This window comes from Bos indicus x Bos taurus, chromosome 6, assembly GCF_003369695.1.
Source record: "Bos indicus x Bos taurus breed Angus x Brahman F1 hybrid chromosome 6, Bos_hybrid_MaternalHap_v2.0, whole genome shotgun sequence".
NCBI classification, from domain to species: domain Eukaryota; kingdom Metazoa; phylum Chordata; class Mammalia; order Artiodactyla; family Bovidae; genus Bos; species Bos indicus x Bos taurus.
This window is the reverse complement of record NC_040081.1, coordinates 80,923,439-80,950,262: the sequence shown is the minus strand read 5'-3', so window position 1 is coordinate 80,950,262 and position 26,824 is coordinate 80,923,439. Positions and strand designations below refer to the sequence as shown.

General features: G+C 36.5%; 1 protein-coding gene across 9 annotated transcripts in view; it reads left to right on the top strand.

Moving 5' to 3' along the window:
• Positions 1–26,824, top strand: part of EPHA5 (EPH receptor A5) — a 400,766-nt gene that overhangs the window by 351,265 nt on the left and 22,677 nt on the right. For all 9 annotated transcript variants that reach the window (XM_027544624.1, XM_027544622.1, XM_027544620.1 and 6 more), the window contains 3 exons: positions 14,332–14,393; positions 16,179–16,388; positions 19,890–20,039. In XM_027544624.1, coding sequence (XP_027400425.1) covers positions 14,332–14,393; positions 16,179–16,388; positions 19,890–20,039 — 422 coding nt within the window. The remainder of the gene's footprint in view (positions 1–14,331; positions 14,394–16,178; positions 16,389–19,889; positions 20,040–26,824) is intronic.

Sequence of the window (26,824 nt, the reverse complement as noted above, 5' to 3'; positions counted from 1 at the left end):
ATGTAAGGATTTTTGTAAATTTCTGCAGTGTTCCTTACTGGGTCCAAACCTCTTATTCAGATCTTTTATTTATTTTTTTTCTCTCTTGCATATATATTTTTAGCTCCCTGGCTAAAAATATTTGCTCCTTGAAGAAGCAGAAACATCCTAAATATTAATGTTAATCCATTACACTTAAACCTGAACCAATCCATGCCACTTTAGTTAAAACTTTGAGCCTCAATGTCACACGAAAGAAAAAATCATACCTACCTTATAAAAATTTTATGCAGATGAAATTAAGATATGTTTGTGTGTGTGAATAAAATTGAAGATAATTGTATTAGTGAATAAGTATTTATTTTAATCTATTTAAGTAAATGCATCAGATAATAATAGTGTTAGTCACTCAGTTGTGTTCGACTCTTTGTGATCCCATGAACTGTAGTCCACCAGACTCCACTGTCCGTGGAATTCTCCAGGCAAGAATACTGGAGTGGGTTGCTATTCCCTTCCCAGGGGATCTTCCCAACCCAGGGATTGAACCCAGGTCTCCTGCACTGCAGGCAGATTCTTTAACATCTGAGCCATTGGGGAAACCATCAGATAATACTAGACAAGATCCAAAAATTATTAGAACTAATATTCACCTACTTTTATAGACCCTTAATTTATTACAGAACTTGTTTTATGTGAATGGTCCTTGCTGAGACAATAAAAGACAACTAAACTTCTCAAAGTAAGACAAGTGAATTTGTCATATACAATTTTATATGCATTTGAGATCTTTGTTTTTGAAAGCAAATGTCATCATCAACAAATGATCATCTTTAAATTCTGTAAAGTCTAGTTTAAAAAACCAGGACTGTGGTTGAAAATACAGACTTAACATTTCCAATATTCTAATCAAATATTCTCTTTGATGTTGCTGCCATGAAGCTACACATATGTGTAAAGCAAAATGTAAATATTTAAAATATTTCTTTGTCTTATTTCTTCTATATGAGTTGAAACTGTTTCCCCTTAATAAATGTAGCTCTTGATATTCAACCTAGAAAGTCTTCAACTTGTTTTTAATTTACCATGTTGCAACTCACTTTATTTGTGTCCTTAATTTCATGCTCTCTGATCTGATGCTAATTTATTCAGCAATTATTCTCAACCTGCAACACACAGATAATGAGACATAAGTGCAACTAAATCTTGTGATTTTTCTGATTGAAGCAAAGGTGGGGAGCCTGAAGTAGCACTGCTCAGGGTGGTGCCATCATGAACCTTCTTTCCTGTATTACTACCCCACCTGCTAGAAACATGGGCTCTCATTCAGATTCCTTCTGTGATTTGTTGTTAAACAGGCCGCATCATAAACAGATATATATTCTACAGAGGCTTTATGACAAATGATGTAAAAACCCACAGTTCCTGGCTTAATTGACTTATTCACAATGCAAGATGCTTTAATATAATGTACATGGAGCCTGCTTTTACTATTTAAATAGATTCAGGAAACAAAATTTAAGAGGGAAATTATAATTTATCCACTGTAGCATTCTTTGTTCTCAGATTTATTTTTCTCACCCATGGAAATATTATCAAAATTGAATAAATATTTCAATTAAGTCTTAGAATTATTCATAGTTGTGTGTGTGTGTGTGTGTGTGTGTGTGAGTTAGTCACTCAGTCATGTCCGACTCCTTGTGATCCCATGAACTGTAGCCTGGCTGTCCATGAAATTCTCCAGGCAAGAATACTGGAGTAGGTTGCCTGCCATTAGGGGATCTTCCTGACCCAGGGGTCAACCCCAGTTACCCACATTGTAGCCAGATTCTGTACTGTCTGAGCCACCAGGGAAGCCAGTTATATTTTAGTTCTCCTGTAAAATTAGTAATTTTAAACAAAATGCTAGAGAACAATGAAAGAAATTTCTCCCTATTTTTCTTTCTGTGTCTGAGGAGATAGCACATTCAATGACAATTAATTGTTTAAATTGTAGGACAATTCTGACTTATTACATAAATTTGTAATTATCTTTCAAATATAGTATTTTCTATCATATGAAGTCCATTTTATTTTATAGGCCTTTATTATATATTACCCAGGGCTATTCCAACAGTCTTCAAACTAGTCTTGCCATTTTGGTATTTTCCAATGGACATTAGTCCATTTCATACATTTCACAAAATCACTTTCCTCTCCTGCTTCATCACCAGGAGCAAACAAATCAAGCAGAATACATATATTTTAATACTTGATATAATTTGATCATATCTCCATTATACACTATTTCTTTTTCCAGAAATTTCTACCTAGTTCTTGTTCTTCCCCTTGGTGATACTTCATTCAGCCTTAGCATGTCCTCTCCATTTTCCTCAGCTCTACTTGACCTTTAAGATTATTCAAATATGACATTCTCCATGAGACCAGCATGATTTATCTTAATTTTCCCTTCTGTCCTCACTGTCTGCCTTGCATAGAGTAAGCTACTCAATAAAGCATCCGAGCTCTACATGTGTTTTATTTGCTCACCTCCAGGTTGCTAGATCAGGGCTTCCCCAGTGGCTCAGTAAATAAAGAATCCACCTGCAATAAAGGAGATGCAGGTTCAGTCCCTGGGTTGGAAAGATACCCTGGAGGAGGAAATGGCAACCCACTCCAGTATTCTTGCCTGAAAAATCCTATGGACAGAGGAGCATGGCAGGCTACAGTCTATAGGGTTGCAAACAGTCGGACAGCTGAGCAACTGAGCACGCATGCACCCGTTTCTAGATCGGTACTCAGCACATGTAGGATTCCATGTATTTGTTGAATGAATGAATTCTCAGCCAGAGACAATCTTACAAATTCTAGTTGCATGTATCTGCTGCCCATTATATCATAGTTATCTCTCTATACATATACTATCCTACTACATGATGAACTTCTTGAAATTGATATGTGTTTACAGTGTCTCTAGTGTCTGTCATAGGACCAGACACATTAGATAATCTTAACCCTTTTTTTGAAAAAGACAGGATTGATTAGGCTTCCCTGATGGCTCAGTGGTAAAAACTCTGTCTGCCAATGCAGGAGACAGGAGTTCAATCCTTGATCTGAGATGATCCCACATGCCACGGGACAACTAAGTCCATGTGGCACAACTACTAATCTGTGCTCTAGAGCCTGGGAGCTAGGCTGAAACTGTGCACCCTAGAGCATGTCCACAACAAGAGAAGCCATTGAAATGAGAAGCTCATACATCGCAATTAGAGACTAATCCACACTCACTGAAAACTCAACTAGAGAAAAACCTGTGCAGCAACAAATCCCAGCACAACCAAAAATAAATCAATAAAATAAGTTTAAAAAAATGAATAATATTAAATGACTCAATAACTAAATTGCAGTTATCTAAAAATTTTAAATGAGTTAAAGTGATATAAAGTTTATATTTTAATTTAAATAACTTTGTTCTATAAAACCATGAGTGTTTTAGGGAAAAAGGTAAAAGGCATACAAAGGAAAGTGCATGAGGATCTTTTCACAAGACCTTGCATATAGCAGTTATAACCACTACACACACATATATTTCAGAGCTAAAGACACACATAGGTTCAAAGTAAAGGATATTGTTGCTGTTTAGCTGCTAAGTCGTGTCTGACTCTTTAGAGACCTCATGGACTGTAGCCCCCCAGGCTCCTCTGTCCATGGAATTTCCCAGGGAGGCATACTGGAGTGGGTTTCCATTTCATTCTCCAGGGGATCTTCCCAATCCAAGGATATAACCACTACTTATCATTAACATTACTTTAAGAATGTGGTATGTTAATGCTTTTTACATATTATCTCCTTTAATGTGCACAACAATGCTATCCTGAAGATAATATTTGTTCTCAACTTACAGATAGGAAAATTTAACCTTAAAGAGGTCAAATACCTTATCTGGTATCATAAATATAACATAGGACAATACCAGATTTAAAAATGATTCTATATGACTCCAAAATCCAAACTCTTAAGCAGTGTACATTACTAACTTCATATATCATTATTCACTACACACGTGACAAGAAACATTTATTTATTCAAAAGGTATTAATTGATCACCTACTAAATGTCTGTTCTTATTAATCAGTAGGATACAGTGGAGATTAAACAAACTGATTTCCTGCCTTTATGGAGCTTACCTTTGAGTTGGAGAGACAGAAACTAATTGAACAAATACATTTACGATACATTAAATGAAAAAAAGTAGCGCTAAATTAGGAGATTATGGATTGTTTCTATTGAGAGTTGTTGGTTTCTATTTTAGAGAAAGATCTGTCTAATAATGAATCTGTCTAATCAATTGATCTGTCTAATCAATTGAAGGTGTGGGCCTTAGAGGTATCTGAGGACAGTGTAGTATAGGAAGAAGGACCTGCAAGGCTTGAATGGAACTTGAATAGAATGCTCAAGAGACCACAGGGCCAATGTTGCTACAATGGAATGAATGAGAGGAGTCTGGTGGAAGCTTAATTTGAAGATGTAATAGGAGCTTAGATGGTCCCTGCAAAGACTGTCTCTTAATCTGAGCTTTGGAGCCAAGATGTGATGGAATCTTATTTCTACCTTAATAGGATTAGTCAGGATGCTGTGTTGAATAAAGATGGTAGAAGTCAGTGTTGAAATGGAAAGAGAGTGAGGAGACTACTGTCATTCACATCTCATTAGGGTTAGATCAGGGTAGTAATCTAACAAGATGGTGAGTAGTAGTTGAATTCTATAGATGTTTTGAAGGCAATCACAGGAAAGCTTCTTGTGAATTAGATGTGGAATGTGAGATAAAGAGAAGACTTGATGATAATTTTAAATTACTGTTGTCCTGAGTCCCTTAAAGAAAGGAATTGCCATTTATGGGGAAAGCTGCAGGAGGAGCAAGACTGTGGTTGGTAATCAGTAGTTCCATTGTGGACAAGTTACTTTTGAGAGGCTTATAAGTATCCAGTTGTATAAGATTGGACTCTGAAAGTATAAATGAAGATGTTTGCAGTATGAGTATGCTTTGATTTTACATCTTCCGTTTCACAAAAGGAAACAATTCTATGAGCCATTATCAGGATAAACCATGATGGAAATAAACAAATTTAACAGTGAAGTAGAATGGATGCCAGACATCTATTATTCTATTACATCTTCAAATTAAGCTCTTTACCAGACTCCTCTCATTCATTCCCTGTCCTTTCATGAATGTTCTTTGCAAGTTCCAAGCCTTGCAGGTTCTTCTTTCTACAACATACTGCCCCCAGATACTTGTTTTGCATTATGACGGCATAGAGAGGTATAATAAATAAACAAAATATTTATTAAATATTTACAAGTGCTGTCTCTGCTGCTGCTTCTGCTAAGTCACTTCAGTCCTATCCGACTCTGTGCGACCCCATAGACGACAGCCCACCAGGCTCGTCTGTCCCTGGGATTCTCCAGGCAAGAATACTGCAGTGGGTTGCCATTTCCTTCTCCAATGCATGTATGCGTGTTAAGTCACTTCAATCATGTCTGACTCTGTGCAACCCCATGGACAGCAGCCCACCAGGCTCCTCTGTCCACAGGATTCTCTAGGGAAGAATACTGGAATGGGTTGCCATTTCCTTCTCCAAGTGCTGTCTCTGATAAAAGCTAAATCTTACTCACCAGAAAGATAGATAACCGTAGAAAGAAAGATTTCCTGGCTCAAAGATTGACTATTAGTAAATCAAACCTTGTGATTTAAAGTCAATTTCATTATTAATAAAAGAAAGCTGTCACAATTTTAATTCTTAGATTCCTCAGCTCCTGTAACAAAGTTGATAATCTCTGAGTTCACAAGTAATTATCCACCTTCACTAATGTCAGAGACGTTCTGACTCATTTTTAACTTGATAAATGAGCAGCTAATGAAAAAGTTTATATCAATGTAAACAATCTGAAATAAAAGAGGATATTATGGAAAGCCTGAAATTTCTACTTAATAGAAACATTTAGCTTTTCCATGCTCCTGTCTCAGGTAAGGTATAGAGGTTTTTGATTTTATAATCTTTCCCAAAATTAAAATTGCATAATTTTACAAGTGGAATTAATCTCAGTGCCCTGCTAAGTTCTGATTGCCCCATACGAACTCCTCCCTTCCCACTCCACTTCTTAATAAGCATTATCTATTCCTACTACAAGCACAAAATTCCATTTTCTGGTTGACCATTAATAATTGAATTGTGATATTTGTTATTCCAAGCTTCCTTTGGAATAAAAATAAAAGTAATTTCAAGAAGCTACAAGTATTAATGCAGTAAATGAAATACCAGCCAAATATATAGAATGGCATAGCAAAATAAAACTACAGATATAGAAATATAATAATATACTCAGACATTCAGTCGTGTCCAACTCTTTGCCACCCCATGGATTGTAGCCCACCAGGATCCTCTGTCCATGGGATTTTCCATGCAAGAATACTTGAATGGGTTGCCATTTCCTTCTTCTGAGGATTTTCCCTACCCAAGGATTGAACCTCTGTCTTATACATTACAGGCAGATTCTTTACCAGCTGCACCACTATAAGCATAGGCTTACTTTTAATTATTTACAAATCTTGTAAAATGTTTCTAAGAGAAACCAAGTGACAGCTATTTTCCAGTGAATTATGATGTTTCTAAATTAAATGCTCCCTTATTTCCTTAAATGATACATTGCGTTTCCTGATGCACTCCTGGTTTCAGAAAAGCAGGTTAGTATCAATGCAAATAAAAGAATAAGCCTGGATTTAGCTACAACTCTTGTGATGTGGCCTATTTCAGTGTTTCTCAAAATATAATGTGCCTCTGAAGATATTGCTAGAATGCAGAATCTGTTTACATAGATTGGTTTGGGCTCTGAGATTTTGCATTTCTAACAAGCTCTTTCTTGGGTGATAGCTATACCACTTGTCAAGGGCCATGCTCTGAAAAACAAGGGCTAAGTCAACATTCCCCAAAGTTTGTTTAACCTAATTTTGAGATAGCTTATGAAGAGAAACTGCTTTAAAAGAAATGATGTGTTATCTCCTTTCTTGAATTTTGTTGGACATGAGCAACAAAAAAACATCAGTAAGGCAGCAGATGAAGTTTAGTTTTATTGTGTCGAGAGAAACCCACATATCATGATATCTACCCTATTAAAATTTTAGGTGAAGATTACACAGTACAGTTTTGTTCATTGTAAGCACAATGTGGTATGGCTAATTTCTAGAAACTTCTTGTCTCGCATAATTGAAACTACATACCCATGAAACAGAAATCCCCCCTTTCCCTTCCCAAGGCACTGGCAGCCACCATTCTGCTTTATTTTTCTATGGGTTTGAACACTTTAGATTCTTCACATAAGTACTATAGAACCCAAGACCTATCCACTTCACTATTGAACACTGCCAAATGCTTGGAGCATCCATAAGTAATGATTGTTTGTAAGAATATGTTATTTATTGAGAGCAACTGCATTCCCACTGGATCTACCATTTATGCATGAGCCGGATGGTGTGGCACAGTCATTATTATCAAAATTAATATAACACAAAAGACTATCTTTTAAGTTTTAAAATGAAATGTAAAATAAATTTGGAAATTATAGGCATCATAGTGTGGAGGGAAGGAAAACAGCTTTCATAGGTAGACCTGAATTTGATTCCCAGCTTTGTTTTTTATAACTTGCACTAATCAACTCAGATAATATATTGAATCTTTTTAAGCCACACTTCTCTCTGAAAAGAGTCATTTGTAATATCAGTGTTACACAATCTTGATGACAGTTAAAATTAATATCATGACTTGTAAGAAGTGGATGCTCCATAAGTCAATCAACTATAGCTGTTTTATGATTATCAATACAAAATGATAAAATATGACCTAGGCAAATTCCTCGAATAATCTGTTTCTATTACTGCTTAGACTCTGCCTGAACTGGGTCCTTAGTAAATAACATAAAGTAATATAAAAACTCCACTCTCAGATTAAAATCATGTTTTAACATGCTTTATGAGCTCTTTTTATATTGATTTTTTATAATATGCTTTCAAAATTATTGGCAAATCTACTCTTTGTACTTCAAATGGATAATGGAAAATGATTTATACCATTTTATTGAGTTTACAATGGTTAGAGTAAGCCACATTAATTATTACTATGTCATCTTTGCAGGCTAGCAGGAACTGAGACAAAACATAAGCCAAACTAAATATAATTATCATTAAAATGGCTCAAATATAAAAAATAATCGGATTGTTCATGAATTTTCTTATTCTTGTCAACAAAAGAAGGGCATGCTTATTTGCAAATATGCATTTTTATTGCTTTTCCCCATTTTCTGACCGAGAAGGCAATGGCAACCCACTCCAGTACTCTTGCCTGGAGAATCCCATGGACGGTGGAGCCTGGTAGGCTGCAGTCCATGGGGTCGTGAAGAGTCGGACATGACTGAGCGATTTCACTTTCACTTTTAACTTTCATGCATTGGAGGAGGAAATGGCAACCCACTCCAGTGTTCTTGCCTGGAGAATCCCAGGGACAGCGGAGCCTGGTGGGCTGCTGTCTATGGGGTCACACAGAGTTGGACACAACTGAAGTGACTTAGCAGCAGCAGCAGCATTTTCTGAAATATGAGAGGCATTTTAGGTCCCTATCATATTTTTCAAATAACACTTTTGCTATTGAAAATACAACCTACACCGTCATAAATAATGTATCTGACTTTTAAAATTAGGTGATGAACCCCAGAAAAACCTTATAGGATAGAAACCAGGTGCCTAACTCCCTAAAAAAGTAACCATTTTTTTGTTTCCAAATATATACTATTTAATAACAGTAAGGTTTATGATCAGTTCATTCTCTTTAGATTGTGAATTCTTTCATCTAAGCTCAGTGAACTTGGGTTGAATTTAAGGAACAAATTTGCCTAAGAAAGAGATTTTTTACATAAAGATTTATCCAACTCCTGCTCAGGAGACCTTGGGAGAGCCATAATAAATATTTACACTAACCCATAACTGTAAGAAGAGAGTCTAAAAAATTAGAGGATAGATGCAAAGAAGAAATTCTAGAAAAAGAGAACAGAAGGAAACTGAAGTTTGTGTTGTAGTAATATAGGGGTGGTACTGTAATCATAAAAGACTTGGGGTAGAGGAGGTAAAGGTAGATATTGACAAAGTCTTCACTTTGATGGACAAGGCATCTGCTCACATGGTAGGGACTGAGGTGCTGATGAAGGAAAGCTTTGACTACATCCCTTGGATATCTGCTGGAATTCGGTTCTTCTCGCATGGTAGGGACTGAGAGGTGCTGATGAAAGGAAGTTTCAACTATATCCCTTGAATATCTGCTGGAATTCAGTTCTTCCAGTTCCAGTTAAACTCTGACAACACCCTCAGCAGATTTCTGTAAATGAAAGACAAAGAGCTTCACAGGGCAGATTCCTGAAACACAGGCTGATTCCTGAAAACGTAGACCTTTTTCTAGTTTGTTCAGAGCTGGTGTTCAGTAAGTACACACTCTTTGGTGCTAATACCTATAATTTTTTAAAAATACTTCCATACTGCTTGATAAAAAGCTGAAGACAGGGTTACCTGCATGTCCCTTTTGTATGCCTACTCAGCTTCATCTCTGAGTACTTCTGAATTCCTGAAATCAGACAGATGAAGGAGTGATGTCTCGTATAGCAGGACATTTCAATATTCCAGCATTGTGGCTGGTGGAACTTTGGACATGTAGGTCCCTGTGCCAAAACAGTTATTATTTAGTTCTGGACTTTTGAAAGAAAAGGGGTTTCAACATTAATGATAGTCAGAAATAAGCCCTAGGATATAAAAATGAGACCAAAGGACCAAAAGCAGAATTTGGTCTATTTAGTAGTTTGTCTGAGGTCTATTGAATGGGTGTGGCAATGCCCTTAAAATGAAGTTAATCTGGGAGCAAAAAACTGACTCATTTGAAAAGACCCTGATGCTGGGAAAGATTGAAGGCAGGAGGAGAAGGGGACGACAGAGGATGAGATGGTTGGATGGCGTCACCGACTCAATGGAGATGAATTTGAGTAGATTCCAGGAGTTGGTGATGGACAGGGAGGCCTGGCGGGCTGTGGTCCATGGGCTCATAAAGAGTCAGTTACGACTGAGCAATTTAAACTAAAGTGAACTGAATCTGGGAGCATATCTCAATTTATGAACTTAGATTACAGTAATCCTAAGGAGAAAAGGCATTTATAATCTTTTTTGTTTGTTTGTTTATTGCCATGGCCATTTACAAATACAACATGAGTCCCTCTTTTTTTTTTTCCTGGTATTGTATTTCCAGTCATTTTAAAAATCAGTGTTCCCCAACTCATGTCCTGTAACTTCCTGAATTATAAAAGGAAAATCCAGGCCTCTAGCTGTGTTTGAAGTTGACAAGCTCTTTCATGACAAGATACAGGCTACCTCTTCTTCCTGAAGTCCTTGTCACCTTTTGTTACAATGGTGACACTTTCAAAGTTCAAGTCAAATGACAACTCTAATGCATATTTTCTACATATGGGATGTTTTACGTAACAGGTATACTACAAATATATGATAAATTATTTTAGGCAAACTTTTTTTTATAACTTTTACAAACTTTAAAGAGGAGGAGAGAAATCAATCTGCCTTTATAGTATTACTTGTCACATTCCATTCAAAGAATAATACTGTGAAGTGTTTTAACAGAAGATAATTATCTGAGTAAGAAATTAGACTGAACTATTGGTGGCTCAGTGGTAAAGAAACCGCCTGCAATGCAGGAGAAACATGTTCGATTCCAAGGTCGGGAAGATACCCTGGAGGAGGGCACAGCAACCCACTCCAGTATCGTTGTCTGGAGAATCCCATGGACAGAGGAGCCTTACAGGCCACAGTCCATAGTGTCACAAGAAGTGAGATACGACTAAAGTGACTTAGTACACGCACATACACCATATTATACTAAATAGTGAGTTTTAAGTGACTTTGGAATGAAAACTCCTTTTTCTTCCTAGTTGCTTCTTTTTTGTATGTAATTATCTTTTTATATCTGTTTGCACTTCAAGGTAATGTTGATTGAATAAATTTAAAAGTTCTAATTCTATGACCTGAATGAATCACTTCTCAAGTAAAATACAGGTACCTTTCTGGACAATGCCATTAAGTTAATTATAGTGCATTTCATAATTGATAGGCTTCATTTCCCTTATTGTGGACTTCTCTCATAGCTCACTCGGTAAAGAATCTGCCTGCAATGCAGGAGACCTGGGTTCCATTCCTAGGTTGGGAAGATCCCCTGGAGAAGGAAATGGCAATCCACTGCTATTGCTGCTAAGTCGATTCAGTCTTGTCCGACTCTTTGTGACTCCATGGACTGCAGCCCACCACCAGGCTCCTCTGTCCATGAGATTTTCCAGGGTAGAGTACTGGAGTGGGTTGCCATTTCCTTTTCCAATGCATGAAAGTGAAAAGTGAAAGTGAAGTCGCTCAGTCGTGTCCGACTCTTAGCGACCCCACGGACTGCAGCCTACCAGGGTCCTCTGTCCATGGATTTTCCAGGCAAGAGTACTGGAGTGGGTGCCATTGCCTTCTCCGCTCCAGTACTCTTGCCTAGAAAATCTCATGGACAGAGGAGCCTGGTGGACTACAGTCCATAGCGTCGCAAGAGTTGGACATGACTTAGCGACTAAACCACCACCACCACCATTTCCCTTATTATATAAAAAATTAACCAATAGACATACCATAAGATCTTTTTCCACTTACCTCAGTATAATTTAGCACTAAAATTGTATGTAGTATACATTTACTAAAGAATAAAGGGGCATTTTAAAAAATATAGTGAGGTTAATGTGGAGTAATAAAACTAACAACCTTGTTTTAGGTATTTTTTCATATAGCAAATATTTTTGATCTTATATTTTTCATCTTATATCACAGACATATTACACACAAAATGCCATAATTTTATGAAGGTAAAATGTGATCTATTCTCTTGGTCAAATTACATCTAGCAATGACATTTATGCACAAAGTTGATAAAGTTTATAAAATAATGATATACAGTAAATTTAAATTCTAAGTTATGGGCACATATTGGATAGCAATATGACTTAGGGGATACTCACAATAACTCTGTGAGGCAGGTGCCATTAGTGTCCCCATTTTGGAGGTAAAGAGGTACACAGATGAGAATTGATTTGCTTAAGATCATATGATAGTAGTTGTTTAATCTAGGATATAAAGCCAAGCAGTGTGGCTTCAGAGTCTGTCCAGCTACAGTTTTATATCAGATGTGAAAAGAGGAGGACCTCATCCATCAGAACAATGATTACAAGAGATGTTTCCAGATAGCAAGAGGAACTAGAACAGGGTTTTGAGGGATGGAAAAATTTGGATTGATAGAGATTGTAGCTATGTGGCCTAGAGGGAAAAGAGAGGTAGCCAAAAGTAAAAGTATTACAAGAATATGGAAATAAATTTGGGAAAATGCAACATATATTCTAGGGATCATCAGTAGGGCTGTTAGACTGGATGAAAGTTTTTATTTAGAACTCTTGAGAAACCTGTATGCAGGTCAGGAAGCAACAGTTAGAACTGGACATGGAACAGCAGACTGGTTCCAAATTGCCAACATCTGATGGATCATCAAAAAAGCAAGAGAGTTCCAGAAAAATATCTATTTCTGCTTTATTGACCATGCCAAAGCCTTTGACTGTGTGGATCACAACAAACTGTGGAAAATTCTGAAAGAGATGGGAATACCAGACCACCTAACCTGCCTCTTGAGAAATCTGCATGCAGGTCAGGAAGCAATAGTTAGAACTGGACATGGAACAACAGACTGGTTCCAAATAGGAAAAAGAGTACGTCAAGGCTGTCTATAGTCACTCTGCTTATTTAACTTATATGCAGAGTACATCATGAGAAATGCTGGGCTGGAGGAAGCACAGGCTGGAATCAAGATTGCTGGGAGAAATATCAATAACCTCAGGTATGCAGATGACACCACCCTTATGACAGAAAGTGAAGAAGAACTAAATCACATCTTGATGAAGGTGAAAGAGGAGAGTGAAAAAGTTGGCTTAAAGCTCAACATTCAGAAAACGAAGGTCATGGCATCCGGTCCCATCACTTTATGGCAAATAGATGGATAAACAGTGGCTGATTTTATTTTTGTGGCTGCAAAATCACTACAGATGGTGATTGCAGCCATGAAATTAAAAGGCACTCCTTGGAAGGAAAGTTATGACCAATCTAGACAGCATATTGAAAAGCAGAGACATAACTTTTGTCAACAAAGGTCTGTCTAGTCAAGGCTATGGTTTTTCCAGTAGTCATGTATGGATGTGAGAGTTGGACTATAAAGAAAGCTGAGCACCAAAGAATTGATGCTTTTGAACTGTGGTGTTGGAGACGACTCTTGAGAGTCCCTTCGACCGCAAGGAGATCCAACCAGTCCATCCTAAAGGAGATCAGTTCTGGGTGTTCATTGGAAGGACTGATGTTGAAATTGAAACTGCAATACTTTGTCCACCTCATGCAAAGAGCTGCCTCATTTGAAAAGACCCTGATGTTGGGAAATATTGAAGGCAGGAGGAGAAGAGGACAAAAAAGGATGAGATGGTTGGATGGCATCACCAACTCATTGGACATGAGTTTGGGTAAACTCCGGGAGTTGGTGATGGACAGGGAGACTTGGCATGCTGCAGGTCATGGGGTCGCAAAGAGTCGGACACGACTGAGCAACTTAATTAACTTGTGAGAAAGGTGAATGTGTTTCCTGGATATTATTATTTGACATTTCATATCATTACCTCTATTAAAATGAAATTCATCCTTAAACTCATTTTCTACACAAATGGACTTTGATATTGAAATTTTTTTCATCTTAAATATCAATCTTTATCATTCTTGTGATACTGTCTTCTCTCTGACCGCATTTAGCATATACTAAGATATCATCATGCCAGGAATTTACTTGCTACTCAAAGAGGACTGTTTATATATATACATATAAAACATTATATATGTATATAATGTTTTATATGTATATATATAAAATTTGCACACAAAAATAAAAACTTCCAGGTAAAGATGGCACTACTGATAAAGAACTTGCCTACCAACTCCGGTGGACACAAAAGATGTAGGTTTGATCCCTGAGTCAGGAAGATCCCTTGGAAGAGGGCATGGCAATCCAGTCCAGTATTCTTGCTTGGAGAATCTCATGGAGAGAGGAGCCTGGTGGGCTATAGGCATGCAAAAGCTGGACATGACAAAAGCGACTTAGTATGCATACTTTTCCTAGATAAGACTACAAAATAAAAAAGCAGCAGTTTATACCACTGTGCTCTTTTCAGGTAAACCAGTGATGATCGTGACAGAGTATATGGAAAATGGCTCTTTAGATACATTTTTAAAGGTAAGATTTTATATAAATGCAACCATTGAAAGTGTTATTTATATACTGACTGTGATGTTGAAGGAGAAATAGAAATAGAATATTTCTATTTAAAATTTAAAGCTAAATTTTAAATAGAAATATCTGGAGTCAGGATAATTGTACTACAAAAATTAACTTTGGCTTGAAAATTGGCTTGAAACTTATACAAATGCAAATTACATGTCTCTAGGGTTTTATTTAATGTATGTTAATGTGTCTCCCCCCAAAAAAATAAAGGAGGAAAGGAAGGAAGGTGGATAGGAATGAAGGAAAGGAGAAAAAGAGAATTTTTTATAAGTATTTAACTCTCTGTAAAGTAAGTTAGACAGAGAAATACAAATATTATATGGTATTGCTTATATGTGCAATATAAAAAATGGTATAAATGAGCTTGTTTACAAAACAGAAATAGTGTCACAGATGTAGAAAACAAACTTATGGTCACCAGTGGGGGAAAAGGGAGATACATTTGCAGATTGAAATTGATGATATAGATGCTATTATATATAAAATAGATAACTAATGAATATCTACTGTATAGAAAGAAAACTCTACTCATACTCTGTAATTGCCTATTGGGAAAAGAATCTAAAAAAGGGTAGATATATGTATATGTATAACTGGTTCACTTTACACCTGAAACTAACACAAGATTGTAAATAAATTACAATGAAAAAAAATTTTTAAAGAATATAAGTATTTAAATTTCTCAAAATACGTAATATCAGGCAGAACAGGGAAAATGTCTATAAAATCCGTGAAAATCATATACTAATGAAAGAGTCAAACAGACTCATAACTCCCCTGAGGGCCAGCCACTACTTGTACTTCTGTATTTGAAGAATCATTATGTGATAATAGATGGTAGTCAATGTTGTTAGATCTTTTGGGTTTTAGGAAAATAATTTACTACGCAACTTTCCAAATGTTAAACTTTGGCTACTCATTTTATTAGTAAATAGTATGTGCTGAACAATGTAACATGTTTGCAGGCCTGATTAAACCTGTAGACTGGCAACCTTTCACCCTCAAATGGCAACAGCTGTCATTGATTAGAAAAGTGAAGCAGCAGTGGCATTAGTTACCATCCTAAGAATATGACAGGGGTCCAATGGTAAGGCAAATTTCCCTTCCAGTCTCCTGCCTCTACCAGACTCTGCTGCCAAATTTCTTGTACGTTTATTTATCAGCCCCGTAAGGTCACATCATTCCTTTATTTCAAAATAAGCATCAGTTGAGCCTTATTCGGTGTGTCTACACCAAATCCAGTGCCCGCAAGCCTCCCAGAAATACTAACATTCTCCTGGTCATTGCTCAGTCCCTCCCTCCCTCATCTGCTACTGCAGAATCTCACTTATTTCCTCTGGCCACTTCTTTACCCCAATATGCCTATCCAAACAGCTTCTTTTAAATCACTTCTAAAATATGCAGTGTTAACCCAAGGCAGGCACTAAATTGGAGTGATGAAAACACTCTTCTGATGACTAAGAAAGGAATTACAAAGCAGAAAAGAGCAGCAATACATAAGATTTTGGTCGAGGGTTTTCAAAGCCTTCATCTGCTTTCACTGAGTAGAGGACACTTTGTATACACTTGGTAACTGATACAGTTATCAGGTTTACTGTCTATTGCTTAATTTTTTTCCATTCTCCTTCAGATAGAAATTGCAATGTGAATTTGGTAGTAGTATGTATTAATTTAAGGATTGAAGGAAGATCCAGTGATAGGTGTTGCAGGACTAATATTTCTGTATAATCTTTACAGAAAAATGACGGGCAGTTCACTGTGATCCAGCTGGTTGGCATGCTGAGAGGCATCGCTGCAGGAATGAAATACCTTTCCGACATGGGCTACGTGCATAGAGACCTTGCTGCCAGAAACATCTTAATCAACAGTAACCTTGTGTGCAAAGTGTCTGACTTTGGGCTTTCCAGGGTACTGGAAGATGATCCTGAGGCAGCCTACACCACAAGGGTAAGATCTAACAGAATGCCTTCTGAAATACTACGCTGGAGACATTGAATATTTAAAGATTTTAAAAAGAAAAAGAAGTTCCTCCAATATAGGAAGAAAGAGGGAGGAAACAGAGAGGGTGGCTAAAAAAGTCCAAATAATTTCCTTGTTAGATGTCAGAAAATTCAAATATTAAACTTAGATAAGCTAAGTATTCACGTAATGAGTCTTAACTGTTTATTTTTTTTCTACAGATACTGAAAATAAAAAGTTTGGGTTCAGAGTGGATACAACTGATAAAAATCATATACAGTATTAAATGTAAAAGTTAAAGAATGTCCTGTATTAAAAGTAATAAATATATACATATATTAACATATAATATATGTATGCATGTAATATGTGCTCATATTATGTATCTGAATATATTAATATGCTTTGTATGTGAATATATAAACATGTATAGCATTTCAGTCAGTCAGTCAGTTCAGTCGCTCTGTCGTGTCCGACTCTTTGTGACCCCGTGAATCACAGCACACCAGGCCTCCCTGTCCATCACCATCTCCCGGAGTTCACCCAAACTCATGTCCATCGAGTCAGTGATGCCATCCAACCATCTCATCCTCTGTCATCCCCTTCTCCTCCTGCCCCCAATCCCTCCCAGCATCAGGGTCTTTTCCAGTGCATCAACTTTTCACATGAGGTGGCCAAAGTATTGGAGTTTCAGTTTCAACATCAGTCCTTTAGCATAAACCCTATATATAGGGTTCATGTATATATATATATATATATATATATATATATATATATATATACTTGTTCATGTATAAAACAAGTACGGAAATATCTAAATATCTAAATATAAATATTATATTTAGAATATAAAATTCTAAATATTCATATGATAGGGAATAAAAGAGCTATTCCTTCAGAAAGTTTTGATTTACTGGAAGTATTTTAATGCCTAATTGCTTTTCTTTTATACCATGTAAACTGTTAAGCTGGCTTCTATGGAAAATTGGTCACTAAATCATATTGTCAAAATGAGCATAAATCAACACCCTTTTCCAGCAAAGTAATTGCTTCCTGAATCATTGTAATACAATTGACAGTTCTTTCTGTAGAAAACTCTGGGTAATGATGGAACAGAATTTCCTGGGCAGTCTATGTACTGCATTTCTTGAGTTTTAATGCCTTATAATAAACTAAACTTGTTCTAAATCTTTTGAAGGTCATCAAAACATCCTCAATGTTTAAACGTCTTACGAAGGCAGGAATTTATCATTATATCTTTTTCACTATATATACAATGTTGTTAACTTTTGTTTCAATACAGAATACTTTTGACATCACTTACGCTAAATGTGAACATTTTCTAATTTAATTCAATGTTTTAAAATTACTTGTTTTAGTCTATTTTAGATTATAAGGCTGTTTTTTTTTCATTGTGTTGTGATTTATGGATCATTAGGATTTCACTATGCTGAAGATCAAGAGTAACTTACCTAAGCAAACAAAACTTTCCATTGGTCAGCCTAATAAATCAATAAATTAATTGGTGGGATTTTCCTGTCTTCTAGACCTAATTATTATTGTCATTATTTCTGTTAACTGAAACCTCAAGTAGGGATTCTCTTGGGATTAGAGTTACACTTAATAAACTTGGCCTAAACAAGACTGAGTTTATAGAAAAATCTGTTCCCAGTATGGTTGGTTGGTGTCTTAGTTATTAATAAACGTATAAAGTGAATTTGTCAAGATCTGTGTAAATGTGTTATGCTAGTGGAGAAGGAGGGGGAAGGAAGCCAAAGATGAGGCCCTCAAGATTTACTCCTCGAAATGGGGTATGGTTGCACTTTGTGGAAAATCCATATACTGAGAGATGAGTCAGTGAGGGAACTTCAGATAATACTGATATACGATATGATGGTCAGAGGACCAGGAGAAAACTTCCAGGCTGAAGTTTAAAATAATCGACAAATTGCAGTTTGAAGAGAAATCATAAGGGCTTCCCTGTGGCTCAGAAGGTAAATAATCTGGCTGCCATGCAGACCTGGGTTCAATCCCTGGATCAGGAAGATCCCTTGGAGAATGGCAACCCACTCTAGTATTCTTGCCTGGAGAATTCCATGGACGGAGGAGCGTGGTGGGCTGCTATACCACATGGGGTCGCAACGAGTCAGACGCGACTGAACAACTATTTATGTATACATATATTATTATATATGTTAACACATATATTATTATGTATACATATGTGTATGTATACACATATTATATAATAAATACATATAATAAAATAATAGTAATATAGGCCATCCCAAATGCCACCTAGTTGGCCTAATGATGTGATCTTGCCTGTGAATATTTAATTAACAAAAGTATGTTTCAGGAGAGTCTTCTTAAAGTGGTATTATCATGTTTCTAAGGAGCAAATAATTCAAAATTAGCTTGAATAATTCAAATTAATGTCAACTCACAGAAATTTCAATCATTACATGAAGTTGTTATTTCTTCATATGTCTTGAAGCTTTGGTTCATAAAGAGCAATTTAAGTCCCATTTTTTTTTAGTAGGTAAATTAAATTTTTTTCTTCCTGCAAAACAGGAATACATATTTTAGTTTCTTCCAAGAAAATATTTAAAACCCACATTTTTCTCTCTCTCAGTCTCTATTTTAAGGTGTATTTGCTTATAGATGACATATTTGTTGCATGGATTTTCCTTCTTTGAAAACTTAAGAGAAAAGAGTTTACACTGAAATGGGTGAGATATAAAATTGTCTATTTTGTAAACTAAGAGAAAACTTACCAAATCATAGTTTTTATCATGTAAAAACCCAAACTTGATAACCTTGTGAGTGTTCCCCCATAATCTAATTTTAATAATTTTTAATTTGGTTGACTCTAATTTAGATACGTGCCTTTTACTTTTAAAAATAGTCAGTTTGATCAAATACACACAGAAGTATGACAATAAAAAATAAGAGAAATCAAGTCTAAAATAAATTGCACAGTGTCAGGAGAAAGTATAACCAAGTTTTTTTTTTTTTCTTAATATATCTGATTTTCATGCTTGTCTTATTAACTTTGAAACTTCTCAGGATTGCATTCAGCAATCAAGAATTTCTATTTACAATCCCTATATTAAAGGAAAAAGTGATACTCTGGGAATTTGAGTTCTTTACTTTCTGTTAGCAAGTCATGAAAGTATACCTTATTGATTTGCCTTACTGCCTGCTTTCCCCACTTAAAGTTGCCATCCTGATACTGTAATTGAGATGTGGGTCTTGTATGTGTTCCAGCAGTCAGACAGAATTTAAACTAGAAGGCTTCTGGACAGCCAATTAGTAGTCAGTCTACAAGTGCTTATGGGCTTGAGATATGTGAAAGGAGACTGCATGCTGTCAAACAGATTCACTTAAAAATGCTACATCTCTTTCTACATCTTTTCAGTAAGGCAGAAGTATCCTTAGATACATTTGAAGTATGTGGGCATTTTTTTTATTCTTTTTCAATTTTAGGGAGGCAAAATTCCAATCAGATGGACTGCCCCAGAAGCTATTGCTTTTCGAAAGTTTACTTCTGCGAGTGATGTCTGGAGCTATGGAATCGTGATGTGGGAGGTTGTATCTTATGGAGAAAGACCCTACTGGGAGATGACCAACCAAGATGTAAGTACAAAACTAGTCCCCTTAAAATTTGAAAGGAGATATAGGTCTCTGAGTCATGCGATTTTTATATACACGCACACACACACACACAAATATAAGTGTGTATTTGTGTATATATATGTGTATTTCTGAAAATGACAGGTGCTTAAAAAAGTGAAAGGCTCTTTGCTTAACCTCTGTTCTGTTTTGTTGTTATTAAAATCCTTTATACAAAACCTCAAAATAAGTTAGCACAAAGGAAAGCAAGTTATTGTTATATAAAAGCTTAGTCCCTTGCCAGGACAGTTCTAGCTATACTATCATGATGTTTCACTCATTTCATGTCAGTATCATTTTCAAAAATGAAGAAAGAGCCATCAAAGAATGAATACTGACAGGCAAGTTTTTACAACATGTGCCTGATAAAAGGAGCTAATACTCCATATGAAAAGGATGAATGATATTGATTTAACAGTGGATGCTCTTAGAGAATAAAAAGAAATAATCTATGTTTCTTTATATTTAAAAATAGAGGAAGAGTTATATTGTCTGTTTAATTTTGTAAAAAGTAAAAAAAAAAAGCTGCTTTTTTCCCATATGGAGAAATAATTCAAGCTTAAAATAATAGAATCTTGGAATTAAAGACCCCAAAAAAGAATCTTCTATTCAGGTTCAGAATGATGCTTGACACATGACTCTCTGGTCTTTTCCTTTGTAATTTTCCATTGTGACTATTCAGTACAGCCCTTTCTATTTTGAATCACATTGAAATTTGATATTTTTATTCAAATAAATAATTATAAAAGCTAACATGTATTAAGTCCTTACTGTATCAAAAACAAAAACAATACTCTATGCCTATACTGTTTTAAATGATTTAACAACTAATAGCTCATTACTTCTTTGTAGAAAATAACAGCATAATGAACAAGCTTAGCTCAATAAATCACCATGACGATTTAAAACATTTCTTTTTTCCCCAATTATTTCTTTTGTCCATGCTCTCTAAAGTCTCCCTCTCCTACGCCTTTAGGGATTATTACACAGGTACTGTAACTCTCCAGCTGCATTTTGGTGAATCAGCAGTACCATGCTAGTAATTAAGATTCACTTTCAGATAAAAAAATCCAAGTCCAGTCTAAATCGAAGTCAATCCTACATCCATTTCAAAGTGTATTCTATAACAACAGGGTCAGCCTGACACCAGGTAGGGAGATTGGGAAGGAAGAATTGTCAGATTTTTGCTGTCCTCTCTGTGAGATCCTTGTATTCCAGCTGATATCCGAGAATTCCCATACTTACTGCCTGCTCCCCACCTCACAGCCTCTTATGATGCCTCACACATGTCTGCTTCACCAGAGGACAGCACATTCTTGTTGGTTGTTCTATCAGTGTCCCCTCTTTTAGGTACTATTGCAGGCTGTCCTGGGCTTCCGTGGTAGTTCATCTGGTAAAGAATCCGCCTGAATGCAAGAGAACAGGGTTCAATTCCTGGGTCAGGAAGATCTGCTGGAGAAGGGATAGACTACCCATTCCAGTATTCTTGGCCCAGCTGGTAAAGAATCCTTCTTCAGTGCTGCTCTAACCAGCCTGCCTCCTTCAGATTCCCTAGATGAGAAGTCAAGGTCGCCCTCTGGCTTTCCCAAAAAATATTTAACAGCATTCTTCTTGGATAGCAATAGGAAATTAAGCTGATTGATTCCTGCCTCTCAGCAAGCATACTGCAAGGCAATGATTCTCCCTTTCTTTTTGTCATCTACAATGCTACAACTAGTTTTCTTTGTGTCCTGTTTGGTTGACTTAGTCAAGCAAAGAAGGGATGCTGACTTTTATGTTTCTCTAAATTTGAGAGAAAATATCATCTACTGTCATCAACTTTATGATTTTAGGGCCAGGACTGTGGCCAAAGTGATGAAATCATTGCATGTTTAGCAATCAATCAGAGGGTTATTATCCATTTCCCAGTTAATACACTGGAGAGATTAAATGACTTTCTTTAGGCCACAAAAATATAAGTTATGCCAGAAGTTTCAGCTTGGCTCTCCAAAATTTTATACCTAACCTCCACACTGTTTCCAATTGAATCAGTCTTCTAATTGAATATAAAATATTCAATTCAGTATGTAATAATTACTATGGATTAATCTAGTCTAGACAGAGACCAGACCTATTTTGCTATTTGCTACACTCTCCAGATAAATGTCTAATGCTAACTTGAAACATATGGTTTGGCTTTGGACTTCTCTCAAGGCTCATTTCAATGCCACTGTTTCCTTTAGTCTTTATGAGAGTATTTCATTCTGTCATGCCAACAAGGCTGCTCCCTTCTCTCGAGGAAAACATTTATCCCTATTTGGTGTTATAGCTCCTTCTCACTCTTGAGATATATTTAATTCTGATTTGTCACTTGAAATTATTTTTAGTCCTTCCCAAATATGTCAACATTCGGAAAATTTAGATCATGGCATCCGGTCCCATCACTTCATGGCAAATAGATGGGGAAACAGTGGAAACAGTGTCAGACTTTATTTTTTGGGGCTCCAAAATCACTGCAGATGGTAATTGCAGCCATGAAATTAAAAGACGCTTACTCTTTGGAAGGAAAGTTATGACCAACCTAGACAGCATATTAAAAAGCAGAGAGACATTACTTTGCCAACAAAGGTCCATCTAGTCAAGGCTATGGTTTTTCCAGTGATCATGTATGGATGTGAGAGTTGGACTATAAAGAAAGCTGAGCAGCAAAGAATTGATGCTTTTGAATTGTGGCATTGGAGAAGACTTGAGAGTCCCTTGGACTGCAAGGAGATCCAACCAATCCATCCTAAAGGAGATCAGTCCTGGCTGTTCATTGGAAGGACTGATGTTGAAGCTGTAACTCCAGTACTTTGGCCACCTGATGCAAAGAGCTAATTCATTTGAAAAGACCCTGATGCTGGGAAAGATTGAGGGCAGGAGGAGAAGGGGATGACAGAGGATGAGATGGTTGGATGGCATCACCGACTCAATGGACATGGATTTGGTTGGCTCCGGGAGTTGGTGATGGGCAGGGAGGCCTGGAGTGCTGTGGTTCATGGGGTCACAAAGAGTAGGACACGACTGAGTGACTGAACTGAACTGAACTGAAATATGTGTATAATATATGTAGCATTATTATTCACATTATTGACCATCATGCCTGACATAGCTTTATCTGTCATAAATATGATAGATCAAAGTAGAATATAATGTTAGGTGAAAGCTCATATGTGTTTCTGTTGATCTGGACTGGGCTTGCTCATGCTTCTGTGGACTGGTTGATATATACTGGTACACCTTGGCTCTGTTCCACATGGCCCTCATCTTCTATCAGAGACCAGCAGGCTAGCCTAGATATGAGCTCATTTGCCATGTGACTGAAGGGTGAGAATAAGCCCAATTGCACTTCAGCCTGCACATTCCATTGTCCAATCCCATAATCAGAGGATCAGTCCAGTTCCCATAATCAGCTCATTGTGAATGGACAATCTAAATTTACATGGAAAAGGACATAGAAACAAAAAGGTGTGAAGGATTGGGAAAAGATATTTTTCCTGTTTTCAGCCATTAGAGAGTCTTGATACTTTTTCAGATAACTTTATTTAAAACTGTTTAGAAGATACAAGGAAGTGCTAATGTAATATTTTCAGAACACAATAAAAATAAAAGCTAATATTTTGGCCTTGGTTGGGTTTTCTAAGAACTTACAGAAAATTACTATACAATTAAAGATCTTTTTAAAATGTCTGCCTTTAATAGAATGTCCAACACATGTCTTGCATTTTCTCAGCAAGTTAAATATTAAGTTTGGTATGCCTCAATTTCTTATCAAAATTTGTATCCAAGAAACATGACAAATCTACTATATTTGAAAACCACGATCACTGAATATTTCTTTTGAAAAATGATTCTCAGAAAGCAAAATAGAAGTACTGATTTGGCAGTTTTAAATGATCTTTTCTATCATCTCTGCATTCTAGATATTGTCTGATTCTAAAAGGGCTTTGCTACCATGAAAATGTTACATTACCAAGACATGCAGAATAATCTAAATCTCTCAGAGGAGCCCTTCTGCTGTGTCAGGGAGACAGAATGCTGCAGTAGGTTTGTTTTGATTTAGGATTGCCTCCATCATCACAGAGAAAAGCCATGACAACATATAATAAAAACCAGCTAAGATGACGAATATGATTTTAGGTAAATATCAGACCATGAACTCTGATTCAAGTTTGGGAAGCTAAGATTATATCCTGTTGTCAGTAGAAGCTTCCTTATTTACAACAAACATTTTAAATGTCAACATTTTTCAGAACTTGAAACAAAATAAGAGGATGTGTGTTGCATTTTTATATTTAGTGACAATCTCTTTTACTCATTGGGAAAGACCCTGATACTGGGAAAGATTGAAGGCAGGAGGAGAAGGGGGTGAAAGAGGATAAGATGGTTGGATGGCCACATGAACTCAATGGACATGAGTTTGAGCAAACTCAGGGAGTTGATGAAGGACAGGGAAGCCTGGAGTGCTGCAATCCATGGGGTTGCAGAGTTGGACATGACATAGCAACTGAAAAACAAAATGAATACATAGTGTATACTAAGCACATAAGTTATAAAGTGTTTTAAAAACTTATTTAAGCAATACATTTTTTTAAATTTTTAAGTGTTTTTTTTTTATTTTTAATTAATTATTTTAATTGGAGGATAATTGCCTTAAAATATTGTGATGTTTTTTGCCATACATCAACATGAATCAGCCATGGGTGCACATTTGTCCCACCATCCTGAACCCCTCTCCCACCTCCCTCCCCACCCCAAACTCTGGCTTGTCCCAGGGCACCAGCTTTGTGTGCCCTGCTTCATGCATCAAACTTGCACTGGATCATCTATTTTACATATGGTAGTATACATGTTCCAATGCTATTCTCTCATTCAGACTTCTAATACCATTTCTGTTAGCCTAAATCATACCTTTAAGGTGACAAATATCTTTGACTCCCAAAGGATGTGAACTCACCTTGTACTAGATGTGCCTCCCTTTCTCTCAATTTTTTGTTTGTTTGTTTCAGTTTCTGATGGGATAGAATGATGTGTGTATATGTATACAGCATTGCTGAAGTTTTTAATGGCAAAACAAAAAAGAACAGTTTATGGTAACATACAGCATACTGTAATTAACTGAAGTATGAGGAGTTTAGTTCTCACCCAAATACTCCAAATTACCAAGATTTGACAAATTAGCAATAATTTGAGCAAATTATTCTTGGTCTCAATGAGTCTACTGGACAAATGATTATTGGTCTTCTAAGGATAACGCTGCCTTTGGATGCAATTAATTAGTTTAGGGACTGGTAGGTAACTTCATGGAAATTCCTACCTTTTTGGGGAAAAATGAGACATAAATATCAGTCTAAAATTTCTATACCTTGCTTTTTAGAAACAACTAAAACAAAAATTTTAAATTGAAAGAATAGAATAATCTTTGATTCGATGGCTCTTGGTCAGCTTCAGTGATTATAAAGGAAATGGATTTGAACAGATTTCTAAGATCTTTCTAATCTCTGGAATTCTCTCAGATTGATGTATGAAGAAAAAGATACACTTGATACTTTTTTAATAGCTATTGGAAACAGGGAAGAAATACCAGGGGAAAAAATTAGTCTATATGAAACTATTTCTGTGGCATTTGAGATAATTTCCAGGAATATATTATTAAACTCCATTTACTTTGGAGGAGCTTCGTATCTATGAAGGACTCAATCTGTGAAGGTTCGAGTGAATACCAAGCAACGTAAGCATTCACAGTCTATGTAGAACCTAATTCTTCAGAGCTCATGCTGATGCTTGACGTTTCCCTACCAATTTCCTGCCACTCACTTATCCAGCCTACACTTTCACATCTCCTGTGATGAAGAATGCACTATCTTTCAAAATAGCTCATTTTAATTCTGGATATTAATTTTTTTCTTATGGTGGAAGAAGTCTGACTCTTCCTGACCCAGGGATTGAACCCTGGTCTCCTGGATTGTAGGCAGACACTTTACCGTCTGAGCCACCAGGGAAGTCCCAGTAATATCCATACTTGTCCCAAATTATTTTCTGGGGAGGTAATAATTTCTCATTTCAGTAGAGTGACTCAGCGCTTAGATAGAAAGATCTACATAATTGCATGCCAGAGAGACTTAGATGTGAGTCTTCCCACAGCCACTTGTTACTTGTGTGAATGTGTGCAGTGGTTAACCTTCTGAAATGTCACGTTTCACTTGTAAAATGTGTATTAATTCTTATTTTGCAGATATGTGTTAAAAATGAGTGCAGATAATATACATATATTTTGCATCTTAGTACCTATAATATCTCCAGTTCAATGGACATAAACTTGGGCAAACTCCAGGAGTTGGTAAGGGACAGGGAAGCCTGGTGTACTGCAGTCCATGGGATTGCAAAGAGTCAGAGACGACTTGGTGACTGAACAACAACAATCTATTATATAATGCCTGGACTAGTTTAGATCCTCCAAGAAGCCTATGTCAAGAGGGAATTCCATATACATTGTATTCTTAAAGGGAATGCTTGTGAGGAAAAAGAGGAAAGGATGAGAGGAAGCTGGGAGAGATGTCAGACTGTGATGCAAATCTGGTCCCAGATAGAGATCAGAGGAAGGATGGTGGAGGCCAGCATCTGAGACCAAAGTGTACTTCTAAGAGAGGTTGCTAAGGCTGCCAAGGAGTCCCCAAGCCAACACTGGCTGTTGTAGGAGTCTCATAGGAATGTGTCTATCTTATCAGTAG